The sequence below is a fragment of the Dromiciops gliroides genome, chromosome 2 (assembly GCF_019393635.1).
Source record: "Dromiciops gliroides isolate mDroGli1 chromosome 2, mDroGli1.pri, whole genome shotgun sequence".
Classification (NCBI taxonomy): domain Eukaryota; kingdom Metazoa; phylum Chordata; class Mammalia; order Microbiotheria; family Microbiotheriidae; genus Dromiciops; species Dromiciops gliroides.
The window spans coordinates 317,770,737-317,788,397 of record NC_057862.1 but is presented as its reverse complement, the minus strand read 5'-3'; the positions used below and the strand labels follow the sequence as shown (position 1 = coordinate 317,788,397).

General features: G+C 44.4%; 1 protein-coding gene across 2 annotated transcripts in view; it reads left to right on the top strand.

Moving 5' to 3' along the window:
- Window positions 1-17,661, top strand: part of DPYSL3 (dihydropyrimidinase like 3) — a 140,048-nt gene that overhangs the window by 104,349 nt on the left and 18,038 nt on the right. For both annotated transcript variants that reach the window (XM_043985228.1, XM_043985229.1), the window contains exons 4-8: window positions 811-975; window positions 3,190-3,251; window positions 4,141-4,221; window positions 11,455-11,523; window positions 15,098-15,218. In XM_043985228.1, the coding sequence (XP_043841163.1) occupies window positions 811-975; window positions 3,190-3,251; window positions 4,141-4,221; window positions 11,455-11,523; window positions 15,098-15,218 (498 nt within the window). The remainder of the gene's footprint in view (window positions 1-810; window positions 976-3,189; window positions 3,252-4,140; window positions 4,222-11,454; window positions 11,524-15,097; window positions 15,219-17,661) is intronic.

Genomic DNA, 17,661 nt, shown 5'->3' with positions numbered 1-17,661 from the left:
CATTCCCTCTACACCCTCTTTTCTGTGATGCTGAAGGATGTCTGCTGCAGCCCAGGATGCTAGTACATTTGGGATGGCTTGTTATAACCACATTCCCACACCACCATCCATGACCAGGGGAGGGGCAGTGGCTGTTGTGAACCAAGAAGAGATCTAGAAACTGACCTGGGCTGAGTTAACTTTGCCCCCAGGAGGATTGATGAGGAGCCCAGATGTGGGGCCCTGGGGCAAGGAAAATATAAAGACAGTTTTAGATCTCTGGTGGGGAGCTCCTGAGACCACAGAGAACCTCCTGGAAGATTTCTTTTGTCTTGTCATGGTCTGATTTTTATCTCTGTGTGAGCTCCTTTCGCTGTCTTATGAAATTATTTTTACCTGGGGGGAGTGGTTCTGAATATGTTTTTTATTAAATAAATTGAATATCTCAAGCTCAGATTTTCAGTGGTTTGTTGCACTAGACATGGAACCACAAGTGAAATACAATTTGATTGGGCTAGTAAAAGTCCTAACGGTGGCAGAAATAGTTGTGGTATAGTAGAAAGAACGTTAGACCTGAAAGTCAGGAAGACTTGGGTTCAAATTTGGCCTCAGACACATAAGTAGCTGTATTACCCTGGGCAACTCAAATAACTTTTTTTGGGGGGGTCCTAGTTTCTCTGTCTGTAAAATGAGGGGATAGTACTAGATGACCTCTTGTAATTCTTCCAAGTCTAATTTGATGATCATAGGACTAGAACCCATTTGCAAGTCACTGGTGTCCAGGGACAAGGTCAAGGATAAGATGCCCTTCTCCTTTTTGTACTTGTCTAGTTGACCACGTGGTCCCTGACCCAGAATCCAGCCTGACTGAGGCCTTTGAAAAGTGGCGAGAGTGGGCAGATGGGAAGACCTGCTGTGACTACTCCTTACATGTGGATATCACTCATTGGAATGACAGCGTCAAGCAAGAAGTCCAGAGCCTCATCAAGGACAAAGGTAAGCAAGGCACCCAGGCACCCTTTTACCTTTCCTTACCAGACCTTTTCATGGGCCCCCTTTCTTAGCTTTTCTCTTTCCTGAGATGTGGTTTCCAGAGGGAAGGGAAGGGAAGCTCTGGGAACTCCTGAGGCCTTGCTAGTAGTAGGGTAGAATCTGGGCCATGCCCTCCCTGCCAAGGCTCAGATGGCATGAGGTGAGGCCCTATGTTTCCGGCCTTGACTTAGGGGGCAGAAACAAAGTTCTCTCTCTTACTGAAGCACCCAGCACAACTCCCCTTCAAAGAGGGGGAAGGAATCTGGGTCTTTGTTCTCTGTTTTTATCTCTATCAGCAAATATTGATTGTGTGCCTACTGTGTGTGCTCAGTATTAGCGCAGGAGAAGACTCCATTGGTGTGCTCAAGCTATTTGCTGACAGTGTGCAAATACTTGGAAAGTGAAACAATACAAGACAAATACATGGCGTGTCCAAGGGAAGTACATGATGACTTGCCCAATGAGGGATGTAAACATTGATCCGGGAGGATGGAGAGGGGAGAGATAAGGGGTTGGCAAGGCTTCGTGAAGAGAGACTTTCTATTGTATGCTGAAATGTTCATGTGTGTTGATTATTGTTAAGTTCATAATTTTTTAAAAATTTAATTTTGAAAAAGAACAGACTTTCTTCTCTGCTCTCTGCCCTCCCCCCCCCCGCCCTTTTTTGGGAGGACTACCCCTCCTGAGACAGCAACAACTCCTCCTCCCTTCTCTTTTTTGTTCACAAGTATGGAGAATTCTACGCTAACAAACATTGTGGAAACTCCCTTTGCCACTCTTGGTCATCAATAACTCCTTCCTAACTTAGAGATTTAGAAAATTACCTGGTCAGTCAGTGCAGAGTGATTGTTATGTGCAAATGAGGGGTTTGGAATAGACAGCACCTGAGGTCTCTTTGGGCTCTAAATATGTGATTCCATGACCTTGGTCGCTTGGTCATTTATTTAACTTTTTAAACCTTTTTTTATCTCACTTATTCATTTGACAAACTCCTATTTAGTGCCTGCTTGTGTGGAGCAGTGTGCTAAGTGTGAGAGAGATTGCCGTCTGCATGGAGCATGCAGACTGAGACACATAGATAACTAGGGCTGTACTAGAGAATTTTTTTTTTGAGCAGTGCAATGAGGGTTAAGTGACTTGCCCAGGGTCACACAACTGTCAAGTGTTTGAGTCTGGATTTGAACTCGGGTCCTCCTGAATCCAGGGCTGGTGCTTTATCCACTGTACCACCTAGCTGCCCCCTGCATTAGAGAATTCAATGCAATTAATAAGGTGCTGTGAGAGGGTGAGGAAGGTCATTGACAGGAAAATCAGGGAGACACTTCATGAAATTGGTAGCATTTAAAGGGTAACGAATTCAATAGTTGAATCAGGCAGCTAGGTGGTGCAGTGGATAGAGCACTGGGCCTGAAGTCAGGAAAATTCACCTTCCTGAATTCAAATCTGGCCTCACTTACTGGCTGTGTGACCCTGGGCAAGTCACTTCACCCTGACTTCACCCTGTTTGCCTCAGTTTCCTCATTTGTAAAGTGAGCTGGAGAAGGAAATGGCAAACCGCTCCAGTATCTTTGCCCAGAAAACCCCAAATGGGGTCACAAAGAGTCAGATATGACTGAAAAAACTGAACATATTCAGTAGTTGAAGACAGGGGAGGACATACCAGGCAGAGGGAGCAGCCAGAGCAAAGGTGTGGAAGTAGGCAGTGTGCCCAGATGAAAGTTACATTAGAATGAAGGAAAATTAAGAAGGATCTTGAATGTGAAGCAAAATAATTTGAACTTATGCAGCTGTTGACCGGTTTTGAGCAGTGGAGCCATGTGATCAGAGCTATGCATCAGTGAAATTATTCTGGAAGCAGTATGAAGGATATATTGCAAGTGGAAGAGGAAGGCTGGCGTTGGGAAGACCTGCTGACGACTTTCATCATACAGTTCAGGCAGATGTCAGTAAAAGCTGGTAGTGCATAGAATCCTAGGTTTAGAGCTAGAAGGACCACTGAGTCCAATTGAGTCCCAGAGAAGTGCTCAAGGTTATACAGGTAGTAAATGTCAGAGGCAGGATTTGAACCCGGCTCCTTTGTCTCCAGAGACTGTTCCCTTTAGCAAGACTGGAAGATGTGGACTGCATTTACCTCTCTCTTATTTCTCTCCTCTCCCCTATCTCTGCCTTTTTCTACAGGCGTCAACTCCTTCATGGTTTACATGGCCTACAAGGATTTGTATCAGGTCTCCAACACAGAGGTAACAATGACTTAGCCATCTGGTTTGGGAGTGCCTGGGTGGGGCTGGTTTATCTCAGCTTCTTTGGTCCTGGGGAGCACATGGTTGTCCTTGGAGACAGTCAGACTTCCACTTGAATCTCCAGCGGCTCCTGCTACATATTTAATAAGGCAGTAGGCAGGGTTACCACAGTCCTGGGGAGCCGGAGCAGGAGTTTGCATAGACAGCAGTCTCCTTTGAAAGACAGCTGGGGAGGGCGGGTCCTCTACATCTCCTTTTTATTGCTTTCCTCCTTCCCCCTTTACCCCATAGTCCCAGCTTTGTGAAGCCCTGGGAGGAGGGTCTCACCTCAGCAGAGTTAGGAGGGATCTGTATGAGAGGGGTTAATACGGCCTATCTCTGACTGCTTTCCCAAGGAGGTCCTTGCGGACCTGAATCCTTGGGGCTGGAGTGGTGGGGAGGGATGTGGTTGAATGGCCCTGTGTTTCCCGGGGAAAGGGAAGTACAGGTCAGAGATGGGGCCTCTCTGAGAACCAAGGTAGTTAGGAGTCACGAGATGTGTTCATAGCAAGTCCCATTGCCAGCTCCATCCCTCTTAGTGTAGGTGTAGGGCCAAATCCAAGAAGAGATCCAGGCTATTAAGGAATTACATCACCTCCTGACTTCCCCTCTCCCAAGATTACCTTCAGAAGACCTAGGTGTTCTTCTGCGGGGAGAGGATGGCTAATGGGGCCGATCATGACGATTTGGTTTCCATTGCCAGTCTCTTTCATCCCTAAATCACTTTTCTTGTTGATGGCCAACCAGAGCCCCCAGAAGATTTTGTATTGGGCATTTGAGGGTCCTCTTTGAAGATGTTCAAAAGCATAGACTTTCAAATGAAGATAACTGGCCTCCCTTTCCATTTCAGCTCTACGAGATCTTTAGCTTCCTCGCAGAACTGGGTGCCATTGCTCAGGTTCACGCAGAGAATGGAGATATCATCGCGCAGGTAATTGTCCAGCCAGGGAGAATGTGCTTTCCATCTGGATCCTTAGGCTTCTCTCTGCTGGATTGAACCACTTATTTACATTGACCTTGGGCCATCAGATAATAGATTTTGAGCTGGAAGAGACCATAGAACTCACAGAGCCTAACCCCACTAATGTTACAGATGAGGAAACTGAGGCCACAGTGGTTAAGCGACTTCCTGGTAAGTGTTTGAGGCAGGATTTGAACCCAAGGCTTCCTGATTCCAGGTTCAGTGTTATTTCTACCACACCAAAGTCTCAACAACAATTTCTTTTTCTGTAAAATGGGGGTTATAATAGCATCAATTTCACAGGGTTATTGTGAGGTTCAAATGAGCTAAAAATGTAAAGCATTTTATGAACTTCTTTCTTCTTCTTTCTTCTTTCTTTCTTCTTTCTTCTTCTTCTTCTTCTTCCATCTAGGTGGCTCAGTGGACAGAACACTGGGCCTGGAGTCAGGAAGATTCATTTTTCTGAGTTCAAATCCAGCGTCAGACACTTACTAGCTGTGTGATCCTGGGCAAGTCACTTAGCCCTCAGTTATCTCATCTATAAAATGAGTCAGAGAAAGAAATGGCAAACCACTCCAGTATCTTTCTCTTCTTCTTCTTCTTTTTTTTTTGGTGAGGCAATTGGGGTTATGTAACTTGCCCAGGGTCACATAGCTAGTAAGAGTCAAGTGTCTGAGGCCGAATTTGAACTCAGGTCCTCCTGAATCCAGGGCTGGTGCGCTAACCACTGTGCCACCTAGCTGCCCCCACTCCAGTATCTTTCTCAAGAATACCCTCAATGGGGTCAGGAAGAGTCAGACATGACTGAAACTACTGAACAACACAGGGTTTAAACCCACATCATTGGACTCCCAGTATGTTGCCCACAGCACTTTGTTGCTCTCCCGAAAGTTACTGGTGATTTTTCCTAAAGTAAAAATGAGTCCCTGGGCTTGAGAGTCATTATCCTAAAAGGAAATCTTTTTTTGGAGTAGGGGCTATTCCAGGGTGGAAAAGGGGAAATGAAAAGAAAATTTAAGACTGAACTTGATAGGGGACTTGCTGCCCTGGGATGATAAAAGACCATATTTTAAAGATGGGTTGGAGAAATTCCATTGGTTTCCCAGTGATTTAGGCCCCAAAGCCCAAGCAGATCACTTGTAAGGGAACAGGAAGTACTGTGTGCTTGCTTAATGGGTTAGTTGAGCAGATGCATTATGCCAAGGAGCCAACTTGGCTTCCACGTATGCAGCAGTGGACGCTCCCAGAAGGAGGGGAATTGAACAGAAAGATTAGCCCTCTTGTCAGGAATAGCAACAACTTGCCTTTCTATAGTGCAGTTAACTTTTAACCATCCTGGGATCTAGGTGGTTGACAGGTGTTGGGTATTTTCCCTGAACAGATTTTGCAGGACTTTGATGTGGAGGAGGGGTTAGGCTGGGACAGAGAAGCAGGGTTAGCTGCACTGTGGGGAAAAGCTTTCCCATGATGAGGGCTGTGCAAAAGGAGAAGGCAGTGGCCACCTTCAGAGGGAAGAAGTTCCTGTTCATCGCTGATGCACATGCTAGATGGGGACTGGTCAGGGAGGTTATAGAGGAGGCCTTTGCCTCAGATGAGCATCGGACCAGATGGCCTCTGCTTTTCCTTCCAGTTATTGGCGTTGAAGTTCTGCGCCTTTCCTAATATGAGCACAGCTTGTTAAGTGACAGTGCTGGGACTTAGGCTCTGGTCTCTTGACTACAAATTCATTGATTTCTTTTCTTTTTTTTTTGCACTAGACATGCTATTTCTCAGGGTTGTTTGATCAAATGCCCCAACAAAACACTCTTCCCTTTAACCACTTGGGTATGATAACAATAATCATGATTAAAGATAATAACAATTATAACTATCATTTATATGGCACTTTAAGGTACACAAAGCACTTTACAAACATTACTTCATTTTCCCTTCCTATTTGCCTTGGAGGTAGTAAGTGCCATTTACCCCCCTATTTTACAGATGAGGAACCTGAGGTAGGTGGTGACTTGCTCAGGCTCACACAGCTATTAAGTGACTGAGGCCAGATTTTAACTTGTCTTTCTGACTTTGGGTCCACTGCTCTATGGTAGTAATAATAATAATAATAGTAATAGTAATAATAATAAATATTTTTATACCACTTACTGTGTGCCAAGCTCTGTGCTAAGCCTTGTATAATGATTATCTCATTTGATCTTCACAGCAGTCCTGGGGAGTGGGTACTGTTATTATCCTCTTTTATAGATGAGGACACTGAGGCAAATAAAGTGTATTGCCCAGGGTTACATAGTGTCTGGGGGTCAGATTTGAACTCAGGTCTTGTTAACTTCAGCTCTAATGCTTACTACTACTACTACTAATAATAATAATAATAGTGTCACAGGGGAAATTGGTGATGGGGGTCCTTAGGTATTCCTCTTTCAAGAATCATACCCTCTCATATACAAATCCAATTAGAATAAAATAATCTTTTATTTAGGTGTTAGAGAAAGTAACCAAGAGAGAAAGACTTCTCTCAAGGGGAGATGGTTCACAGACATGATTCTCTGAGATATTTCTATCTCCTTGAACAGAAGAAAGGCAAAAGCTTTTATAGATGATAGATGGGGTGACCACCTAACAATGGAAAGTTCCTGTTGGGGGTGGGGAAAGGCTGGAATGAGAGGTGGTGGTCTGGACTAATGGAGTTACCTCTCTCCCCAAGCGCCTATCAGGCAGCAGCCACGCCTAATGGGCTTATCTCCCTTATTTGTTAGGTGTGTCAGTTCTGATAGTTTAGCTTCTCAAAGAGAGTTACTCCAGACCCATGTCCTTTAGTTTTAGCTGGCCAGTTTAAATTTTCATAGTCCCAAATTCCTTGGTCTGTCCCCAGCCCATAACAATAGTCTTCCTGAGTCCAAGCCTGGTGCTCTATACACTGCACCACCTAGATCTTTTTCCTCAGAAGTTTTCCCAGGCTTGGTGAACATGCTCACCAGTGTGGCAGATAATGTACTTAGATACATGAGGACTTGGAGTGGTTCCAGCTAGGGTGAAGAGCCCCTTTGGATACTTCCCCTCAGCTCTTTGGCACCAGCCCCATCTTTCAGGGAGGGATTGTTCCAGCACAGTTCTCCCCATGGAACTGTCAGACTCTGGATTTTACCCTGTTTGGGGAGGTGAAGGGACAGCGTGTCCCCTTGACTTTCTTAGGACCGTGGGGGAGAATTGCTCGTGTGTATAGGAAACGCTGATGGCTTTTTCCCACGTGCACCCAGAAATGCTCCAGACACCTTGTGTCGGGGCTGAAAAGGATAATTCCCAACAGCAACAGATAGAAACTCTCACTTACTCTTCGAGACTCAGAGACCCTTCTTTGACTGCCAAAGCTTCTTTATCAAGATTCTCCATTGTTCCAAATTGGATGCTTCTTGACTTAAGATTCTGAGAAAGCAGAATGGTGTAGTGGATAAGGCCCTGGTCTTTGAAGTTCTGGTGTTTATTGCCACTCCAGATACTTCCTAGCTATGTGATCTTAGTAAGTTACTTTAACCTCTCTGTTCCAGCCCCCTTTTCCCCCCTTATCTATAGAATGAGGGAGTCAGACTTGTTAGCCTCTGAGCTGTCTAGCCAGTCTAAATCTATGCTACATTGAAGGTAGATGGTGGCCTTTTCAAAGACACTCCCTTCCTTGTCTTTTCTCCTAAGACAGGGTGCCTTTGAGCCTGTATTTCTTGGTGCCAAGGGGCCTTTCGGGCTCATTGCCTCTTTGCAGACAAGCAGCGATTGAGGGCAGTTTTCCATTTGGAGGGATTTCTAGTATTGTTTATTAAATTCAGCCGTGGCTATGAGAGATCTTGTTGTCTAACAAGACAGCAGATGCACCCTGGGATTTCGAAATCCTTATGTAAAAGGAATGACGAAGAAGAAACAAACTTGGCTCCTTTTAGTACAGAGTATTAAAAAAAACAAACAAAAATCTACATTGCAAGGTCGTAGATTAACAGCAGAATCGGAGGCTCTTCGGGACCCTTCTGCAACTGCTCAGGGCTCATGTAAGGGTGTCATCAGCAGGTGCTTGGCTGGCATTTGCTGAGTGAAGGGCACCTTGGAGCTCATGTAATGAAACCCCTTCATTTTTATAGAGGGAGACTTGTCCTCCTGGATTTAGCTGCTTCATGCGGGGCAGTAGTGTTGATTGAGTTGGGAATTCTGGGCTACAGTAGGGCACACATGGTGAACCCCTGTAAGCATGGGACTCCCAGGCTGCCTCAGGAGAGGTGCATTGGCCCAGGTTGGAAACAGCACATCAATGCTTCTGTGTAGATGAGGAGTGGAATGAGTAAGAAGATGATGTAATTTCAGCCTGACCAAGATTGGGAGACCCAGTTTTCCTGAAGAAGGGAGAGAGAGAAGGGGGAAAGGGTGGGGAAGGGAAAGACAGACAGAGACAGAGAGATGGAGGGAGAGAAGGAGAGAGAGAGAGAGAGGTAGAGAGAAACAGACACAGAAATTGGGACAAAGGTCTCTTAGTTGAATAGTTTAGGTACTGTTCGTATAAGTAAGCACATAAAATAGGGATAACCTCAACACCCAGTCCATTTTTATTCTTGCTTTTCATAAGAATGAAGGGGCAGCAGAACAGTATTGCCTGGTGAATCTTAATGGGTCCCTGCTTTTTTCACACTGAAAGAATTGTTTTTGTTCTCAACACCTCATTGCTCCCAAACAAAGGAAGGTCCTTTCATTCCTGTGGAAATGAACACTTCAGAGGTGTAAGTTATTTCCATTTTCATCCCAGAATGACCAAAGCAAGCTTCCCGACAATGGACCAGGCTTTCGATGTCTTTATGCATTCTTGGAATGAAGCTTGTTATTTTAAAAACTAATCAGGATGACCTGTCACAGATCATTCCAGGATTGTTGTCCTAATTTGACAACCCATAAGCCCACTAACTCAGCATTCTTTTTCTGGAGAGCTGGGAAAATGGTTTGCTAATTTAGAAGTCAGTCTGTGATTGATAGAATCATAGGACTTGAGCTGGAAGGGACCTTAGAGATCATCAGACCTTGCATTTTACAGATAAAGAAACTGAGGTCCAGAGAGAGCAACTTCAACTTTTTTTTTTTGCTTCAACTTTGCACAGGTAGTAAGTAGCAGAGCTGAGATTTGAACCCATGTCCTTGGACCTCAAACCCAGTGTTCCTTCTGTTATACCACATATTTATGCAACTGTTATTAGGTTTCCAAAGTATCCTAGAGCAGGGGTTCTTAAACTTTTTCCACTCATGACCCCTTTTCACCCAAGCAATTTTTACATGATCCTGGGTACATAAAATAAGTAAACAAATAAAACATTTACTGCCAGATTTTTCTCGACCCCCACATTCAGTTACACGACTCCATATTGGGTTACGAACCACAGTTTAAGAAACGTTGACCTAGAGCTTGTCTCCAAGAGAAAAAAAAAACCCGTTCTAAATCAAACTAATTAGTAACATTATTTTCTTATGGCTACCCTCATTGCACGCTTGTCCTGACAGCTTGTAAGTAAAGAAGGGGGTTGGAGCCAGGAGGGATGGATAGAATAGGATGCTTCTCACTATTATCCCTGTTCTGGTCCATCCATCCATTCAACTGCTTCCCAGATCTGACTGTGTTATTCCCTAGCTCAAGAAATGTCACTGGCTCTCTATTGCCTTTCGGATGTAATACGGCCTTCTCTGTTTAGTATTTGCCCTTCACAGTCTGGCTCCAGGATTATTAGACATTCATCCCCTTTACATATTTGATGTTCAGCCCAGTTGACCTCTGTATATCACATTCCTTCTCCTGCCCCAAGTCCTTTCCATGTCCTATACCCCATTCTTGGAATATACTGCTTCAACTTCATCTCCTCATCCCTGCTATTTTGCATGTTTTTTTAAACTTCTCTGTGTAGAGGTTGTATTCACCAATAGCACCTTGTAAGCACCTTGAGGGCAAGAACGATTTTGGGTTTGTCTTTGTATCCCCAGTGTGGCTGACTCAGTGCCTGGCGCATAATGGGCTTGAGAAATACTAACTGAATCGCAGATGAGGAAATTAAATGTCCCTTAGTCTTTTTTTTTTTTTTTTTTTGGATGAGGCAATTGGGGTTAAGTGACTTGCCCAGGGTCACACAGCTAGTAAGTCCCTTAGTCCTTCTTGCCTATATTCAGCAAATGGTTCAATAGGGAAGGTTCAGAATAAAGTTATGTCTCTAGTCCAGATTCTAGTTCAGTTGAACGACAAAACATTCAGCAGATACAACATTCTCCTCTTGAGGGGACTGTCTTTTTTTCCTGGAGGACATTCCTGCATTTGCTTGTGGTTTGAAGTGCACACACCTGAAAGCTTGAAGTGTGTGTGATTTCAGCAGTCATTAGTTCTGGCATTAGCACCCCGCCCCTCCCCAGCAGATGAGTTCTAGAGAATTGTTCCCCTCTCCAGGTAGTGTAGTCAGAGGTGGGCATGGAGAGGTGGTATGTCATACAGATAGAATGTTACTGGCTTGAAGTAAAACAGAAAAATATAATTTCATAAGAATATGCCCTGTTGAGCAGCAAGAGGTAGAGTATGAGGACTGGATTTGATTTAGACGATTATAGAACTGAATTAGCGAGGGAACTCAGAGGTCATTTGAACCAGTATTCTCACTTTACAAATGAAGAAACAAAGGCCTGTGGAAGTCAAGGTGACTTGCCCAAGGTCATACAGATAGAAAGTATTAGAGCAGGATTTGAACCCGGGTCAGTAGCTCTCACACACTGCCTCTCTAGGTTCAGATCTCATCTCTGCTATTACCTGAACCATCTTGTTCAGGTTGATTCCTCTCTCTGAGTCTCAGTTTTCTCCTCTGTAACATGAGAGAAGTTGCGCTCAGTGGTTCTCTTAACCATTCAGGTTAGAGATCTCGTGCGTAGTTCGATTTTCCTTTTCCATCCTTAAACGGAAACAATCTCTAGAACTCTCTACGTTTTTGTGCAGGGGCGCTGGCAGGGCAATGAGGGTGAAGTGACTTGCCCAGGGTCACACAGCTAGTAAGTGTCAAGTGTCTGAGGCTAGATTTGAACTCAGGTCCTCCTGAATCTAGGGTCTGTGCTTTATCCACTGTGCCACCTAGCTGCCCCCCTTTTTTCTCTACCCTTTTAACTGATGCAGTTAACTGGTATCTGTTGACATCTGGCTTTTTATTCCTCTAGGAACAAAGTCGGATGTTGGAAATCGGAATAACTGGCCCTGAAGGCCACGTGCTGAGTAGACCAGAAGAGGTAAGTGGTAAAAACAGAGAAGAAATGAAGCAAAATCTGGGGTCCTTTCCAGTCCCTCCCTGGAGACACGCTCTTATCAGAAGCAGGGTTTCTTCTTCATATCCTTCAGTTTGTTTTATGCCAGATGCATTTATGTTTGGCAATCACTCCTAGTGCATGTGTATCCCTCCCCCCCCCCCCACGTCCCATCCACAGAGGCAGCTGTGTGTGTGCTCACACATACATTTGTGCATACACTCATCCTGGAGATGGAGAAAAATCGATAAAGAAGGAAAATATATTGAAGCTTTTTTTTCCAAGACCGTCTCTGGCCGACGTAAGCAGAGAATACATCCAAATTGTAAAGGAATTGCTAGAAGAGAGAGGGATGTCTCCCTTCTAATCTCCTTAAAGCAGGTGAAATCCATAGACCTTTAGGAAAGGCAGTGGGAGGGATACTTCTGAATTCCTTCCTTAGTGTAGTGAGTGTAGCTGTGGCTTCATCATTGTTGTTCCTTATTTCATATTTTTCGAATCCTAGAATCATTGGCCCGGCTTTCCATTCAGGCACACAGGTGGTTGAGAAATTATTTCAGCTGCTTTTTACCGTGCTATAGGTTTTATGTAAGGGGATCATTAAATATTCCACATCCTCCCAAACTAGTTAGCAGCATTCTCTCGCATCCCGGAATTGATAATTCTTTTGATTGATGGTGGTCTTTATATCATCATAAACATGATAGCAAACATTTGTATAGTTCTTTAGGGCGTGAAAGCTGTCTCATTTAAATAACAGCCCTGTGAGGTAAGTGCTAGTATTATCCCCCTTTTGCAGATGAGGAAACTGTGGTAAACTTACCTTGTCTTACCCAGCTAGGAAATGTCAGAGGTAGGACTTGAACTAATTTCTTCCCCACTCCAAGTTCAGCATTCATGTCCCTATTGAGCCTGGTTGTTTCATAGTTCATTTATCCACTAGGTTCAGGATTGGTAAGGGATCAGGGATACAGTAGAAGGGTATGTGTGGGTGTCTCCAGAGCAGCACTCACTTGATGTGGCGTCTGCCTGTAGAATTGGGAGCCATTTGCCCCCATGATTAAATAGCAGGCTGGCATCGTAAAGACTGGCCTATTGGGCATCTAGAACTGATTCTGTGTCTTGCATCTAAATGAATAGAACTCCTTTCCTGTCCATGATTCTAAGCTGATGTTGGTGATAGGGGGCAGAAATCCCCTAAACACAAGTGTCTTGTTCTCCCCCAACAAACACACACACACACACACACACACACACACACACACACTCACTCACTCACTCACTCACTCACTCACTCACTCTTGTAATGACCCCTTCCTTTTTGAATTGGGCATTGGAATTCATTAACAGCTTGTGACCCTGGCTTAGGGGCCAGATATGTCTTGCCTGTGAAGTCAGTCACCACCGTGTGGGAAACAAAACCAGATTAATTCCACAGGGTAGGTTGGTTGAGCTAATCGGCGCCGTTCTTGAAACCATTTCTAAAGGCTAACCACTGAGGGGATGTGCTTGCAAGATAGATTCCTTCAGCTGGGTCAGTGAGGGAGTCTGCAGCGGGCCAGGGGCCAGGGGCCAGGGGATTTCAACGAAAGGCCTATTTTTGCCTTCTCTGGTTTGGCTCCCTCTCTCTTTCCCCCTTTCTTCTTTTTAATAAGAGGCTTTTTAGCTGTAGCATCTGTCAGAACCTTGGAAGTCCTTGTGGGTGAAGTCAGAGAGGGTGATGTAACCTTCCAAAGATAGTCAGGTTGCCGAAGTGCTGGAAATCCACGCCACCCTGGGAGAGAGGGAGATCAAAGGCCAGGGTTGAGGTCATAGGGAACTGAAGTGGTCAGGACAGCTGCTCAGAGGGAGGGGTTATCAGGGAACAAGGCAGGCCCTCTTTAGTTCAAAGCATACCTAGGCTGTACCTTGAGTGGTGCCTTCTAGCTTGGGAACTCAGAGGCTCCACAGAGAAAGTTGAGAGGATAATAGTCTGAGAGATAACAGAGGGTCAGCAGCATCCTATTCAGTCATCTGGAAGCCCAATGTCACCTTCCTTCCTCAGAGAGGAAAAAGTGGCTTGTGATGAGTACTAACTCAACTTCTCAGGCTTCTGCAATCTGCAAGCTGTGTTCTTCCTGATGTAATTCCTTTTAAAAATATTAATTAAAATAGATTTATTTTAAAATAAGTTTAATAAATGTTTACCTAAAATAAGTATAGACTCTTAGAAATAAGTCACTTCCTGCTCCATCCTCCCTCATGCAAAGTAAAACATTTACAGGAAACCTACCAGCCTTTTTGTAAAACCTCCCCACTGTAATTCTTTTGTAAAAAAATTTATTGATTAAAATAGGTATAAGAAATATTTAATTAAAATAGGTATGGACTTTAAAAAATAACAGTCACTTCCTGTTCCATCCTCTTTAGTAGTAAACATTTACAGAAAACCTACCAACACAGCGATCCCATGTCTGTTGGTATATGTGACATCTTGTACTCATAGTCCCCCAACTCTCTACCACCTTCTGCTTTAGTTCAGTTTTTTAAAAAAAATATTCATTAAGCATCTTTAAAGGCAAGGCACTGCACTTAGATGCAAAGACAAAGATAAACAGTCAAAACCAGTTTCTGCTGTTGTGAGTTTATATTCTGCTAGACTGTATGTAGCATGTACACAGATTACAGAGTCATGGCCCAAAGGGATCATCATCAGACCCAATACCCAATATTACAGACAAGGGGACTGAAGTCCAGGGAAACCAAGAGATAGACACAAGATGGTTGGAGATGGGGAAGTGCACTAATAACTTGACGTACATTTTTTTTTTTTGCGGGGCAATTGGGGTTAAGTGACTTGCCCAGGGTCATACAGCTAGTAAGTGTTAAGTGTCTGAGACTGGATTTGAACTCAGATCCTCCTGACTCCAGGGCCAGTGCTCTATCCACTGTGCCACTTAGCTGCCCCAACACTAATAACTTGAAGAAATTATTGAGGACAAGGGTGTGAAAGGGCTTTGTGATGCCTACTGAAGTAATAGGTATGGTTTATAACAATTATGGGCTGTTGTGCAGAATCCCAGCTTTGGGCTTATAAGGATTGGATTTGGTCTTGGGGGCCTCCCACATACTGTTCTCTTAAGCTTGGGTCCTCCCCTAGGCTGATGAGGAAGGATTAATTAGTTTATGGTACTCCCGGCCCCTTGGACTTAACCCTGCAATGCTGTTGCTCAGAGGATACCAGGGCTTCAAGTTGTGGTTCAGCAGATGTTTGCTAATTCTTTTAGAGGTATTCTGGTGCTGTGGTGGTGTTTTCCCAGAGGGGTTGGGGTGGCACCACTTAGTGGGATGGAGAGATAAAGGTTGTCATGTTTTTTGAACCTTATTTAAGGACAGACATGGCATGGGTATTTGCTTAACAAACAGAGCCACCTGGAAAACCCAGCTTCCTCTCTGTTAGCTCACAGTCCCTCATCTCCGGGAGAAATGGCACCTGGGCTCTGGGAGGTGGATGAACTGGAAGCTTTGTTGAGGAGGGTGGTCCCTGGCCTTTCTGATGTCTGGCTTCCTTTCCTTCTAGCTGGAAGCTGAGGCTGTTTTTCGGGCCATCACCATTGCCAGTCAAACCAACTGCCCTCTCTACATCACCAAGGTCATGAGCAAGAGCGCCGCGGACCTCATCTCTCAAGCCCGGAAGAAAGGTGAGTTGTGCTCTTGGTGAGGGCCCCGTGCCTCTCACTCCATGCCTCTCCTTCCTGGCATCCTTGGTCGGTGTCCCCAAGTCTTTGCTGAGCATACATATGGAGAATTTAGGATCTGAGCTCTAGATCTAGAAAGGACCTCGGGACACAAGCAAGTCCAGCCCCTTATTTTGCAAATGAGGATACTGAGGCCCAAGGAGTTTAGTGACTTTTTCATAAAATTCAGGCCCTTCTCTATCCTGGGAGCTTGATCACATATCTGTATTGCTGTTATTCACTTTTAACTATGCCAGTGTCTTTGAAAGGCAATGGCCAGCAGCTAGATGGTACAGTGGATAAAGCACTGGCTTTGGATTCAGGAGGACCTGAGTTCAAATCTGGCCTCAGACACTTACTAGCTGTGTGACCCTGGGTAAGTCACTTAACCCCAATTGCTTCACACCAAAAAAGAAAGAAAGAAAGGCAATGGCCACTTTAAACGATAGGTGGACTCTGCTGACAGACATTTATCAAAGACCTTGTCCCTTGATCAGAGTGATCTGTGGGTGGCTATGAAAGCTGTAGGGACAGATGGTGCATGAGAAGTCAGGGAAGGATGGAAGAGAGAAGGGTTCTTCAGAAGAATCCATCTAGATTTCTGCTTCAGGTATATGCCAATTGCCAGGTCATTGGATAGTAATGAAATATTTAGGGTGGAGGAGAAGCTATGAGAACAGTAGTTTAAATACCACATTTTGGGCTAAGTCCACAAAACTCCACATGTAAGTGATTGGTGCTGCTAAAAAAAGTCCCCACTGCCTTTTGATGCCCAGCTTCCCTGAGGGTGGGTGGCCCATTCTTGTGGGTAGAGAACCCTTTCTGTCTAGACAGCCCTGACAGATTCTCTTGCGTTCCCTGCATTACCCACTTGACAACAATTTATGCGTGTGTGTGTGTGTGTGTGTGTGTTATGCTATGGGTGTTAAACTTGTCATCTGACATGATATTGTTTTTCCTCAATGCCTGAGTCACAGGAGTGCTGGATCTGGGAAGAGGGCCCAAGTTTCCCTTGTTCCACTCCTGTCTTTCATGGAGAAAAGGAGAAACTAGGCAAGTGTACACATGCCTGCAAACCCATCCTGGGACCACTTCTCCATGGTGGTTCCCATGTGTATCTCACTGCCCTAACAGGCCTTGCTTTGAGTTCTGTCTTTTTGGTCAGTCTTTGGTCTCAAATGAAGATTGCTCAGGAAAAGATGGTATATTCAGAGCCAGAACGTACCTTTAAGGCTTTCTGGGTCAAATAACAGTTGAAGAAGTGATTTCATAGTGTTGAGGCTTTGCTCAAACTCTACTTCATGAAGAAGGTCCACACTGCAGGTCTGGCACAGGACTTTTATTTAGGTTTTTTGTTTTGTTTGTTTTTTTTGCAGTGTAATGAGGGTTAAGTGACTTGGCCAGGGTCACACAGCTAGTAAGTGTCAAGTGTCTGAGGCTAGATTTGAACTCAGGTCCTCTTGAATCCAGGCCGACACTTTATCCACTGCACCACCTAGCTGCCCTGGCATAGGACTTTGCGTGGCCATTAAACTGAGTGTTGAGGGAAATTAAGCATATTTCAGTAGGGAAAAACTGACCTTCGAGAGGGAGTATGTCCCGGAAGCTTTCTTTCCCCTTTTTCTCTCAGGGAAAGAGAAAAGATAATTCCAACTTCATGGTTTTCATGGTCAGTGTTGATTGAGTTGCTGATGGGTTTCCAAGGTCTTTGGTGACCTGTCTTCTGAGAGTACCTCCTTAGGAATAAATGCCTGTCTATTGGGGCCTGGATGAGAGGTTTCTTCACTTCTCTTCAGTTGCATCCTTCTTGCTATTTCTCCATATAGTTTTTTTCCCTTCATGTTTTTCTTCTTCACTCTTCATGCATCTGAATTTTTCAGTTGAATTAATACTTATCGAGAGCTCCCAGAGCACCAGGCAGATGAACATCACCACATCTGGTTTCACCAGAGTATGCTAGGCATTCTTAAGCTAAGCCTTAAAGGGGAGACCTTGGTTTGAGGAAGAGAGACAAATGAGAGTTAAGAAGGGCAGGGCTGAATGTGGTTCTGACACCAGTAGGAGATAGAACTGATAAATACCAGCTTGGCTATGAGATAGATTTCAGTGTTTTGTCTACTACTTTTTTCCTTTTAAAAATAATTTTTATTGCTATTTTTAATAGTCAGCCAGCAGTCATTCAATAAGAATTTATTAAGCATCTATTATGTGTCAGGCATTGTGCAAAAACACTGGAGATGCAAAGAAAGACAAAAAAACCAGTTCCTACTCTCAGGGAGCTCCCAGTCCAATAGAAGAGACAACATGAAAACAGCTATGTACAAACAAGATCTATGCAGGATCGATTGGTGATCATTAGCCTAAGGAAGGCAGTCTTCTTGCAGAAAGGGGAATTTTGCCTGAAATT